We start from the raw sequence: 13,686 nt of genomic DNA, 5'->3' as shown, positions 1-13,686 counted from the left end.
TCATGGCCTTCCTTGGTCATATTTTTGGATGACAATCATCTGTTTTTGTGAGGAGGAATGGGATGGGCAGTAGGAGTCAGCTTAAATCAGGCTCCGTGACAGCCAACGCAGTGACCCTCACCCCTTCCTTGGCAGCACATCATGCTTGTGCAGCGGCAGATGTCTGTGATAGAAGAGGACCTGGAAGAATTCCAACTTGCTCTGAAACACTACGTGGAGAGTGCTTCATCTCAAAGTGGATGTTTGCGGTAAGTGCTCCTACTCCCGCACCTTAGGCCTTTGGCAGCCCGGGAATGCAGTGAAGGCATTTTTCACTTTAGACAAGGCTGGGGGTCTAGAAGACAGATATCTGAGAATCCTCACATTAAGTTATACAGAGCTTTCCACCTGGGTGATGCCGTTTGCTGTCTTTAACTGAATGTTTTCTCTTTAATCTTTAAACCCTGTGTCGTTTGATCATTAGGGGCACCAAGTAAAATGAAATGGAGAGAACAACTTGAATGAAGAGACTGAATTTCAAATAAGTTGAAATTCTCTTTTGCATCCAGGCAGCCCGCACTCTGATTCAAAATCATCTCTGGTAGATGAGGCCCCAACTCTAGGACATCTAGCTGTGATTGCTCCCTTGGCAGTGCGCCCTGTGGCCTAATGACCATTTCAGCCATTAGGAAATTGCAGGCATCCCTGAAGTCAAGATTTCAGGCCTTGGTCATTAAAAGAAAATGAAGCAGCAGCAGATCTTTTCTTTCCTCTTTCCATGGGTTACCACCCAGCTCAGGCTTCAGATATCTTAAGCTACTAAAATATACTATTCCTCATCTTCAGTTCTTTCACTCCAACCGGTTCAATAAAGAGTTACTAAAATAATTTTCTGGAAACAATTATCATAGAATTCCCTTAACTGGGAACCTAAAGTAACTCTCTAATGAGTCTCTTATCAAAGGCTAGACATTTGTCCTGACTCTATATTTAATCCTACTGACAGACCCAGGAATCCATATCACTACTATTATTTGTTCTCCCTCATCTAAACACTCTGCCTCGGTGATGCACAGATAGAATTTCTGGTATAATCTGTTTGTTCCCCACTCTGCCTCAGACCTGGCTACTCTTCCTCTCAGAAATGTGCACCCAGCTGCAAGTCTCTGCCAGCCCATGCACTGCCTCAAGTTCAGAGCCCAGGTCCAAATTCATCTGCTTTTAGAAAACTTCCACAACCAAGTCTAACCCTACCTTATGAGCTTGCTTAAACTGTATTTCATAAGGCTCTTCAAATATTGCTTTGGGAAGGTTTTTAAAAAATGTGTGTGTGTTTGTGTATGTGTGTGTACGTGTGTGCATAAACAGATACTTCATGTCTCTGGGTGTTTTGCTTTTCCTCTTGGTGTTCAATTAATTATATTTTATTCATACCCCAGCAGAATATTTCTCTAGCTAAGAAGTCTGGCTCTGGAAATAAACATGGGATTTTACTAGCTTTGTGGTTTTGAGAAAGACCCTCACTGGCTCTAAGCCTTAGTTTTCTCCTCAAGAGGCTCATGAGATGGTTGGGAGGATTAAGTGAGACAGTCCGTATGCAGTGCTCAGCACAATGCTTCCCATCCACTGAAGATGTGAGCTGAAGTCACTATTGCGTTTACTATTGTTTCCCGGTTGTCTGGGTGGCTGACCTCCTCTGTAGAGTATGAGTACAGTACTTCCTCAGTGCCACTAACAGCTCATCATCCTCCAGTAGTGCCTTTGTAATAAGAACACAGGAAATGCTGTGTTTCCATGATTATTTTTATTATTCTATTTCACACCAGACTCAGAGGGCACAAATCAAAACCCCATTTTAGTCCTTTTTACTTCAGTGACTCAAGACTTGCAAAGGTGGGAATATGTGTAGTTTTTAAGAGCCCACTCATTTGAAAATAAAATTGAATATTTAAAAATGCAGGGTGCAGTGGCTCACGCCTATAATCCCAGCACTTTGGGAGGCCAAGGCAGGCAGATCACGAAGTCAGGAGGTCGAGACCAGACTGACCAACGTGATGAAACCCCGTCTCTACCAAAAATACAAAAATTAGCTGGGCATGGTGGCATGTGCCTGTAATCCCAGCTACTCAGGAGGCTGAGGCAGGAGAATCGCTTGAACCCTGGAGGCAGAGGTTGCAGTGAGCCGAGATCGTGCTACTGCACCCCAGCCTGGACGACAGAGCGAGACTCTGTTTCAAAAAAAAAAAAGAAAAATGCAAGCAGAACCTATATATACACCATTCACAGTGTAAACTTCCCAAAATAGAGCTCAGTAAACTCTTTTTAATGAGGATATAGAGAAGATAAAGTCTATTTCAGTGTATTACAATCTCCAGGGATTGATTACATGTTTTATATTTCTAAAAAAGACACATAAGTTTATTTTTTAGGTTCAGAAACACTAATGGGTGTTGGGAAAATGACCTCAAGCTACTAGAACAGCCCCAGGGAAAGGGAAACAGGCTGTGGGGGAGTGAGAGAGTGGATAGATTTGTGCTGCCTGCTGCAAATTCCATTCTCTCAATAACCACAATAAATTGCTCCATCAGCTACTGCTGTGAAGTAGAGGAAAGGAGAGCATCTTTTTCCTGTTAGATTCTCAGCCTCTCTGTTGCCTTTGCAAGACTGGTTTGTTTCATACAGTTCTTTGTTCACTTCTTATTGCTGATTTTTCAGCTAATTTCTTTTACTGGAACTATCAAAATGTAGACTACATCAGATGGAATGAGCATCAGGGAATCACTACACCCATATGGAATATACATGGTATAGATGTTACGCCAGTGCGCCTGTCTACATTCAATTTTTCAGTTGTACCAGTTAATCAGATTCAATTTTCTACCTGTATCAATTGATAATCAAATGCCACTGATGCCATCAGTCATGCTCCAATGCACCCAGCACAATTGCCTAGTGCTCGGCTGAGAAAATAAATCTCTGTGAATGTCAAAGGTTCTGTTCTCCTATGATGTTTAACTTAGTCTCATCATGATTAGGCACAAAATACTGCCATAAAATAAAATAGATATTATTAAGGACTAACAATATCAGGCATTTTGCACCTATTTTCGTATTTATTTATTTTTGAGACAGGATCTGGCTCTGTTGCCCAGGCTGGAGTGCAGTGGCACAATCATGGCTCACTGCAGCCTCAACTTCTTGGGCTCAGGCAACCCTCCCACCACAGCCCCCAGAGTAGCTGGGGCCACAGGCACATGCCACCATGTCTGGCTACTTTTTAAAAATTTTGTACAGACAGGGTTATGCCATGTTGCCCTGGCTGGTCTTGAACCCCCGGTCTCAAGCGATCCTCTTGCCTTAGCCTCCAAAAGTGCTGAGATTACAGGCTTGAGCCACTGTGCCTGTCCTCTTATCTTCACAGCAATAATCAAGACGCATATATTACATCCAGCTTAGAAGGAACTGGCTCAGATGGATTAAAAAAAACTTATTAAAGTTTGTCTGACTCTAAAACCAGTGTTTAATCCTTCTTGTCAATATTTGGTCATCCTTAGAGTTTCCTGGATTTTCTGTGGTTAACCAGGGGTAGAATAGACAAGTTCTCTCCTGTTCCAATTACAACAACGTCTTGCTTTCTTAAATTCAGGCCACTGAATTAGAGGTTTTGCCCTATAATTTTTTTGATTAGGAAACTCCGAAGTATGGGGAGTGACAGAGGTTTTGTTTTAGTAGTCAAATGAGTTTTTAAAAAGTTGTTAGTGAAAAACTCAAGCAGATTATGTGGACTCATGTTTGTAACATATACACACATATTGTTTGATACAACACATACACACACTATTCTTCACTTATTTTGTAATCATGAGGGCTCATTATTCCCCGTTTTTGTCATAAGGAGGTACCAATTGAATATAAGTGGTGTACACGGTATGTTCTCAAAACCATTCTTGACACCAGAGAACAAGAGAATAGTTTTGCTTTCAAGGATCTTAGACTCTAGTTGGGAAAACAGGATGCTCATTTATGAAGGTAGAGCACAATTAAAATCATGTTCATGGCCTAAAATTTCATGGTCGTTAAATAGAACAAAATGATTTCTAAAGTCACTCAGCTACAAAATTCGAGAATTTGAATATATTCAAAACTCCATGTCAAGGGCCTAAGGAATATGAATGTAGGATTACATTGTAAGAATCAACTCTGAGACATCCTTAAGAAATAATGGTGGCACATTGAATCATTAATCATTTATCAGTATTTATTTATTTATTTTTGAGACAGTGTCTCACACTGTTGCCCAGGCTGAAGTGCAGTGGTGCAATCTCAGCTCACTGCAGCCTCAACCTCCCAGGCTCAAGTGATTCTCTCACCTCAGCCTCCCAAGTAGCTGGGAGTACAGGTGCATGCCACCATGCCTGGCTAATTTATTTATTAATTTTTGAGATGGAGTCTTGCTCTGTCACCCAGGCTGGAGTGCAGTGGCGTGGTCTTGGCTCACTGCAACCTCCACCTCCCAGGTTCAAGCAATTCTCCTGCCTCAGCCTCCAAGTAGCTGGGACTACAGGTGCATGCTGCCACACCCAGCTAATTTTTTGTATTTTAGTGGAGACGGGGTTTCACCCTGTTGCCCAGGCTGGTCGCGAACTCCTGACTTTGTGATCCACCCGCCTCAGTCTCCCAAAGTGCTGGAATTACAGGCATGAGCCACCGTGCCGGGCCATCTTTGTATTGCTGATAGAGACAGGGTTTCATCATGTTGCCCTGGATGGTCTTGAACTCCTGGACTCAAGCGATCCACCCACCTCGGCCTCCCAAAGTATTGGGATAACAGGAGTGAGCCACCATGCCCAGCCTCATTAATCAGTAATTATATAGATGAAATAAATTGGTGACCCACAGCTTGGTACGGAGAAATGTGAGGACTGGCCCTCTTGCCATGTCTTTTCTTCATTGGTTAGGCCTTGCTTGTGATTTAAAGTACGACATGCACATGGGGAAGGAAGAGGCCAAGAGGGAAAGTCCCGTCCATTATGGGCAGTTTCCTCATTTAAAATCTTTAATCCCACCTGTTCCTGAGCCACATCCATTTCCCCTAGAAGCCATTTCACTGACACATTTTCAAGCATCCAGTAATATTCAAGGTCTCCCAAAGCTCAAGGTTGAAGCTTTTAGGGCCTGCATCCAAAGACAGCTTAGCCAAAGAACTCTTGCTTTAGCCAATGAGTGTTGTGTCACAGGAAGTATGAAGATTTCAAGGAGAAAGACACAGGCTATTTTGGGTGAGTAGAATCACATAAGAAACAAATCACAGGTGTGTTGTTGTGCAGTTTTTACATTTACAAATAATTGAAAGCTAATCATTCAAGCCCTAAGCCTTTAACAACTGCTGACAAATCTTTCTAAAAATTATTTCACAATTGGACTTTTCTTGCTGTCTCAGTGTGATCATTGTGTGTCATTATCTATACAGTATAGTCTCAAATATCAATGTCCTTAAATGTCATTGCCCCATATTGGTCTTTTTGGCCCTTAACCGAAAGTACCCATTCTGTAAAGCAAGTCCGGTCAGCACTTTCACCCATGTGCCTTTGAGACAGAATCTGCACTTTCATCACTGCATCTGCTTCTTGTCAGTCACCTTTATTAGGTTTCCTAACTCTTTGTCAGAGTACAGCTTTTGGAGGCAAAAATGCCTAAGTTCAAAGTCTGATTTACTCACTAGCAGCTGTGATGACCACGGACAAGACATTTCGTCTCTCCATTCCTCAGTTTCCTTATCTGTAAACAATGGAGAAATAAATACACAAAGATGACAACAGCACCTTCCGGTATCAAATAGGAATGCTTGCAACTGCAATCTACAGTAAGCACAGTAACAGTCACTTATATCATAAGTACATTTATTATTCTCAAAAAGAAGTCAGAGGCAACAATCTCAAGGTTCTTCTACAGCTTAATGCTGTCATCAAAGATCCCAGGTCTGTCTTTCAGATGTACCTTCTGGCTCTTCACCAGATGGCCCAGTCAGGAAGAAAAAGGGAGAACCAACAAGCTCTCCTCTCATGTCTGATCCTGAAGATGCAAATGTTTTCCCAGAGTCCCTGCTTCCCAGCATACTTCCCCTTGCATCTCACTGGCCAGAATTCAAGTCACATGGTCATTGCTGGCCACTGGGAAGGCTAGGAAACAAGTGTCCAGCAGAGAGGAGTAAGGTTATCAGCGTATTCTCAGTCCAACACTGACTGGTACATTGGGTGTATTGCAAACTGAACAGTGGCAGAGTCATGTTAGTAAGAGGAGAGTACTATTTGGGGAGGCAATGGACAGTGTAGCCGCATGACCCCCAAAGTAACTGTGAAGGTAAAATGGCTTATCTATGGAAAATACTTAAATTAGACCCTGGAACATAGCAATACATGTAGAAATCATCACCACCACCACTATTAATACTTATATTATTAGCTTGCTGCTTCTCATTGCTTTAATAGATGTGTACATTTTCCCTCCATTTCTTTTCTGGTTTTCCTCCCACCCCATTCCTTTTGTTTCTGTTAGCTTTGCTTCTTAGCTTTGACACCATTAAGGCTTAGCTTTCATAGCTACTCACCCAATGAAAGTGATACTCTCCTTTTAGTTATTGGGCTAACAACTAATTAAACACACACACACACACACACACACACACACAGAATAAGCCAAGTACTGAGTTAAGAATTCTACATGTAACTTTTTTTTTTTTTTCCAGAAAGAGTCTCGCTCTGTTGCCCAGGCTGGAGTGCAGTGGCTTGATCTTGGCTCACTGCAACCTTCACCTCCCTGGTTCAAGTGATTCTCCTGCCTCAGCCTCCTGAGTAGCTGAGATTATAGGCACGTGCCACTGTGCCCAGCTAATTTTTGTATTTTTAGTAGAGACAGGGTTTCACCATGTTGGCCAGGCTGGCCTTGAACTCCTGACCTCAAGTGATCCACCCACCTTGGCCTCCCAAAGTGCTGGGATTACAGGTGTGAGTCACTGTGCCCGGCCTTACATGTAACACTTTAATTCTCAAAGTATTGTTATCATTATTGCATAGATAAGGAAACCAAGGTTGAGTATTGGGATCAAGGTGGCACAGCTAATAAATGGTGGATGGTGGAAGGTCTGCTAGGCTATACTTTAAATCACTGCCATTTCATACTGTGATGTCCTCCTTTTTACTCCTTCAAAAGCTTTAGCATCATGCTAAAATTTTATGAATTTCTTATCTTATGGTCTTATGGCTAGCCTGGAAAATGAAAGGTTCAAATAGCAGAATAAGTGGGCTTTTAATGTAATAAGTATACAAATGAATTAGTTTTCAGGAAGCAGTTGATGAAGAGCTTGAAATACAAGGCTGAGTATTTTAAACTTTATCCTAAAGAAAATAGATATGGATTGTAATTTCGTCCAGTATACTGTTGAAGGTTATGTTTGGGGATTACATCCCTTTGAAACTATGATGAAAGCTATAGATTCTCTTCCTAGGAAAACATATATATGCATATTAATTTGCAGAACATTTCTGGGATTTTAGTGAACCCCCAAAGAGCACATTCATGAACTCCTGAGATTAGAAAATCACAAATTCCACCTTCCATTCAATTCTTATGATTCCATAGTAAACCTTTCTCCAGAAAATCTGAAGTTGAGCTAAAAACAATATTTGCTGCATCATACCTTAATGAACCAAACTAGATAAACAACTGAAAAAAACACAAGCAGAACTAAAGAAAAAAAACTTAAAACTTCTGTGTGTAGTTACTGCCACCTGCTGGTCACACTTAGGTAAATCCTAAATCTGCATTAATCAACTATTTTACTGGTAAGTTATTTGTTCTCTTACTGGTAAGTTTACTGGTAAGTTCTTTGTTAACCCAAAAGCCTTATTGTTTTTCTAACCCCTCGTTTTGATTTCCAATATGAATATATTATGAACCATTAGGCTGAACAATCTGTATTTTTGTAATTCAGTTTTTTGTTTTTTTTTTTTTGAGATGGAGTCTCGCTCTGTCGCCCAGGCTGGAGTGCAGTGGCGCAATCTCGGCTCACTGCAAGCTCCGCCTCCCGGGTTCACGCCATTCTCCTGCCTCAGCCTCTCCGAGTAGCTGGGACTAAAGGCGCCTGCCACCACGCCCGGCTAATTTTTTGTATTTTTAGTAGAGGCGGGGTTTCATCATGGTCTCGATCTCCTGACCTCGTGATCCGCCCGCCTCGGCCTCCCAAAGTGCTGGGATTAAAAGCGTGAGCCACCGCGCCCGGCAGTAATTCAGTTTTTAAAGGCATCTTTATTTTTGTCTCCCACTCTTTAAGTTTACGAATCTGTCTCTATTCTTTTGTTTCAAAATTAATTTGGGTCTTCATCATTTCTTACCTATGCTATTTCACTGTCTTTCCAGCTGTTCTTTCTACTTTATAATACCCTCCATACAATACCCACTGTGCCATCGGAAGGATCTTCTAAAATATAGCCCTAGCCACGTCACTGTCCCTGCTTTAAATCCTTCAGTGACTCCTCATTGCTACAGGATTAAATTTGCAGTCACCTCAAACTATGTCTTCAGCCAGCCTACTTTCTTCACTCCTTCAAAACATTATGTACACTTTTTCCTCCTTCGGGCTAGTCAAAGGACCAGAAGGAACAAATTTGTCTCACCCAAATTGGAAAAGAAATTTAAAAGGAAAACAAAAAACCCTTGCAATTATGGCCAGAATGTGGACTCTCAAACTTCATCCAGAGACAATGTTGAGCAGTTTGTGTGTGTGAGTGTGTGTGTGTGTGTGTGTGTCAGAGGGAGAGAAAGTTTGAGAGAGAGGGAGAAAGAGAAAAAAGAGAAAGAGGGAGAGAGCCATTAGGTATTGGCAAACTAGGAGTCAGTTGTATAGCAGTAGTGTGGTCCAAGTGACTCAATGGCATAGAGCAGGAACCACACAAAATCTGTCAATACAGGAATGTTGTAAGGCTAAGAATTTGGCAGAGGTATGGTGGTTGATAGGGCCAATCCTAACAGCTACATTTGAGGGCAAAGGCAGGTAACATGCACTCACATTTTTCTGGGCCTAGCACAACAGATGCTCAATAAACCTTTTTGAATGAATGAACACAATTTTGCAAAAGTTACATTTGTGATGTCTGCAATATACTTGAGACTGTTTTCATGATGCAAAACCAGAAAACTAAAAAAAAAAAAAAAAAAAAAACCACTTATGCCTAACAGACATATTTAGAATAAATAAATTCTTGACAAATCTGTTTGATTTTCATGCAGGCACCTTAGATTGTTTCCTCTATTAACGGATAAGATTGTTTCATACTACATATGGATGTTAGAAAAGTTAGCTTGCATCTTTAATTTCCAGTAGCTAATTATGCCTTTTATTTTCCATTTCAGTATTTCTATACAGAAGCTTTCAAATGAATCTCGCTACATGATCTATGAGTTCTGGGAGAATAGTAGTGTATGGAATAGGTAAGTTGTGAGCAAGCCTGATTTTATGTGAAGTCAGGAAGGTGGCAATATGCATGATGTAATTTTAGGATTTGTAGGAAAGCTCCATTCTCTTTTACCTTACCTTAAAACCTGTCCCATTTGCCCATTATTGTGAATTCTACACACTTTAAAAAATGTATTTAATGGCTTAGAAACCACTTCTCTCTTGAAGTACAAATACTTTTGGTAATGATCCCACTTTGAGTCTTACCATTTTACTGATGTTTTCAGATAAGAAGATATAGATGGGGGTATAAGTGTCTAAAGCTGGTGAGGGTAGTGGTGGGGGTGGAGACAAAGGATGGACAAAAGTGAGGTGGGAAAAAAAAAGCTTTACCTCCTAATTTTTCATAGGATAGTCTATGCAGTTATTTTATTTTACAATAAAACTACATATAATTTTTAGTCATTGCAGCCCAATACCTTCTAAATGTCTTTAAACACTAAAAATAAAGTGGAAATTCAAGACATTGTCAAAAATTCAAAACAAATCAGCTTCTTTAAAAATTAAAGTAATTACTAATAGAAAACAAACATATAATTTTAAAATGGAATGAAAGAAATGTTTGCTCTTCTGAGAGTATATAACAATTCCTGACAGTTTAAAATGGTACAGAGAAGATAGCTCTCTAAATAAGTCCATGTTTAGGGTGTTAAATATGGTGATGGAAGTAACAGAATACCTGGAAATTCAGTTGATCCATGTTTCACCTAAAAGTTTTATTTTTGTGGCAATTTTGAAGGCACTTTGTGCTATAAGGAAGGCAAAATGACACCAACAGTATTTCAGCCATAGAAGGAAACAGGGTAACTTATTCGACTCTGTGCTTCCAGGCCAACACTTTCAGATAGCTTTTTAGATGTATTTTTATTATCTAGAAATGTAAAATATACAGTCTGTCTTATTATCTATCCTGTTTTTAAACACTCTTTAACAGCTACAATATTCTTTTATATTTAAATTTGGTGCAATAAAATCTACTTCTTATTTTATCCTCTAAAAAAGTAATGTTCTCCTGGTTTAAAACCTTTTTAAAAAAGTTTCTGATGACAATTATTAAATTACTCCTGAGTCATTTTTGAAAGCTGAACAACCATTAAAAGAAGCTTGTATCCAGGAACTTATTTAATCCAAATCATCCCAAACTTTGCCATCTTGATCAAATTTGATCTCTGCTGTACTCGGGAAGATTGTAAATAAAAATGCACAGCCTTAACCTATAATTATTTTTACAGCCACCTTCAGACAAATTATAGCAAGACATTCCAAAGAAGTAATGTGGATTTCTTGGAAACTCCAGAACTCACATCTACAATGCTAGTTCCTGGTAATTATCCTGGGTTTACAATGCTTCTATGTCCTTTTGTATTTTTGTTTTGTTTGTTTGTTTCTTAAAAGATAGTATGCTCTTTCCTTCTATATTTTATCAATGGTACTCTCTTATTTCTTTATATATCTTATGATTTGAGAGTGGGGGGGAAGAAATAAGAGATCTATATATTTGTTCTGTTTTGTCCTTAGTTGACCGTATTTGTATTCCCAGCTATATTGAACCATTAGTCATTTGCTAATCATATTAACAAACTTGAAGTACCACCAAATCATGTTTCAAAAAATTATTCAAATATTTTATCATATTGTAATTTAGTGTATTGGATACAATTTGTTCATCTACCCATCCAATTACTGATTAAACATATATTTACTGAGTATTAATATGTGCTAGGCACCAGGGGTTTAGCCTATTTACTGGTACTGATTGAGCTCCATTTCTGAACAAGCATTGTGTTGGGAGCTACAGAGGGTACAAACTAAAAGCAAAATCCCTACCCATAAAGTGCTTTCTGTCCAGCTTGACAGAAACATTTGCAAAGACAAATTTTAGCAGAAAAAAAAAAACCCAGCTAAGGGCATAAAATAGCTGTCACCATTAGAGATAATACGTGTTTTGTGGACTTGGAGAACTGATTACTTCTTTAATAGTTTTTAAGAAAATGACTATTGAGCTAGTCCTTAAAAGATGAGATGTGGAAAAGTAAAGATGGAGAGGAAGGGTACTTTGGTAAATTTGGACATGAACAAATGCAAGAAGTGTGAATGTGCTTTATTGGTGCAAAGGTGTCACTAAGGCATAAAACTTACAGTACAAGTGGAGATAGACGAGAGAGTAAGAAGTGAGGTTGAGAATGTCATAATGAGGCTTTTGAACAGCAACCTGGAGTAATTTAAAGTTTTGAGAGGGATGGTGACATGTTCTAATCAGTAATAACTGACAGGAGGGAGAAAGGTGGATGTCATGGAGAGGAGAGAGATTAACCAATTAGGGCAATAATCTAGGCCAGGGAAGAAAAAAAAAACCTGAACCAGGAAATAGCCAGAGAGTTTGGGACTCCAGTTGCAGATGTAATTTTCAGGAGTTAACCACAGCAAGATGATGGTTGAAGCCTGGGATTGGTAAGAAAGTATGTAGGTAAGAACAAAATATCTAAAAGAAGCTTGGGGAGATGCCTTTCTTTAAAAGGCTGGTAGAAGGAGAAAAACCTCCTTAAGATGAAGGGAAACCAATCAGAGATAGGAGAACCATAGCAGTGGAGTGTCAAGGAAACCAAAAGAGTAAAATGCAAAGATACAGTGCTCCTGGGGATGAGTGGGGGATGTATAGTGTTATAAATGGGAGGAAGGCTGGGCGCGGTGGCTCATGCCTGTAATCCCAGCACTTTGGGAGGCTGAGGTGGGCAGATCACAAGGCCAGGAGCTTGAAACCAGCCTGACCAACATGGTGAAACCCCACCTCTACTAAAAACACAAAAAGTAGCTGGGTGTGGTGGGGCATGCCTGTAATCCTAGCTACTCAGGAGGCTGAGGCAGGAGAATTGCTTGAACCCGGGAGGCAGAGGGTTGCAGTGAGCCAAGATTGCACCACTGCACTCCAGACTGGGCGACAGAGTGAGACTCCATGTCAAAAAACAATAATAATAAAATAAAATAAATAAAATAAAATAAAATAGGGAGAAAAATCTTAGAATACAACTTCTGTAAATATGACTGCTGCAGGCTCTGTACATAGAATGGAGGAAAGTGAGATCCACATTTTATTTATCTTCACATTCCCTACCCTATTACAGTATTACTATAGTACAGTATATAGCAAAAAGAAATTATTTCCTAGATGAAGGAATGAATAGGACTTTGGCATCATCATAAATATATTGGTCTTCGGTCAAAATTGCCATGAAGTCCTGACACTTGTAATTTTTGTGTCTGCTGTCACACCCATTTCCATCTCTCCCAAACCAATGTGGAAAGAAAGGAACAAAGTTTGTTCTTATTGGTGTCTTGAGTCTTTCCAGGACAGAAACAACCTGAACAAAAACAGAGTAGGAAAAGAGGATAGAACAGGAGGCTACTGAATTATCAGTGAGGCGAAAAATGCTATAGCAAGAATTGATAATGTGGAATAATCTGATAGTTTTCTGACCCAACTTTATCATTATCTTGAATTATTTTCTAGACAGTACTAGTGTCATTGGCACATGCATTATATTACTCTTTCTTTCTTAGAGCATTTCCTAACTTAGAAAGAAAAACTGACTACAGGTAAAACTGGATCAATTCTTGTTCTGTGAATCCAAGTTCAATACAATTTAATGCCTTTTAATTGCTGCCCAATTTGTATTAATCTCATATTACATTTAATTTCAACAATGATTACTGGAATTTCGTAGAACAAGAGGAAAAGTTAGGCTTGATTTCTGACACAATTTTAAAACCTACAACGTTTTGACATTTGTTTGGACATCCCACCTTATTATTATTATTATTATTTTTTGAGACGTAGTCTTTCTCTGTCCCCCAGGCTGGAGTGCAGTGGCGCGATCTCGGCTCACTGCAAGCTCCGCCTCCCAGGTTCACGCCATTCTCCTGCCTCAGCCTCCCAAGCAGCTGGGACTACAGGCGCCCGCCAACACGCCCGGCTAATTTTTTGTATTTTTAGTACAGACGGGGTTTCACCGTGTTAGCCAGGATGGTCTCGATCTCCTGACCTCGTGATCCGCCCGCCTCGGCCTCCCAAAGTGCTGGGATTACAGCCTTGAGCCACCGCGCCCGGCCGGGACATCCCACCTTATTTTAAAGTTTTATCACTGTGACAGCAGGCCTATTCCAGTAAGCGGAAGTTAGCATATAAATATTATTTATGG

General features: G+C 40.0%; 1 protein-coding gene across 2 annotated transcripts in view; it reads left to right on the top strand.

The window, feature by feature from the left end:
• NECAB1 (N-terminal EF-hand calcium binding protein 1) overlaps positions 1 to 13,686 on the top strand; it is a 192,890-nt gene that overhangs the window by 153,692 nt on the left and 25,512 nt on the right. For both annotated transcript variants that reach the window (XM_030794921.1, XM_003268280.4), the window contains exons 10-12: positions 136 to 248; positions 9,388 to 9,465; positions 10,723 to 10,814. In XM_030794921.1, coding sequence (XP_030650781.1) covers positions 136 to 248; positions 9,388 to 9,465; positions 10,723 to 10,814 — 283 coding nt within the window. The remainder of the gene's footprint in view (positions 1 to 135; positions 249 to 9,387; positions 9,466 to 10,722; positions 10,815 to 13,686) is intronic.

This window comes from Nomascus leucogenys, chromosome 16, assembly GCF_006542625.1.
Source record: "Nomascus leucogenys isolate Asia chromosome 16, Asia_NLE_v1, whole genome shotgun sequence".
NCBI classification, from domain to species: Eukaryota; Metazoa; Chordata; class Mammalia; order Primates; family Hylobatidae; genus Nomascus; species Nomascus leucogenys.
This window is presented reverse-complemented; position numbering and strand designations above follow the sequence as displayed.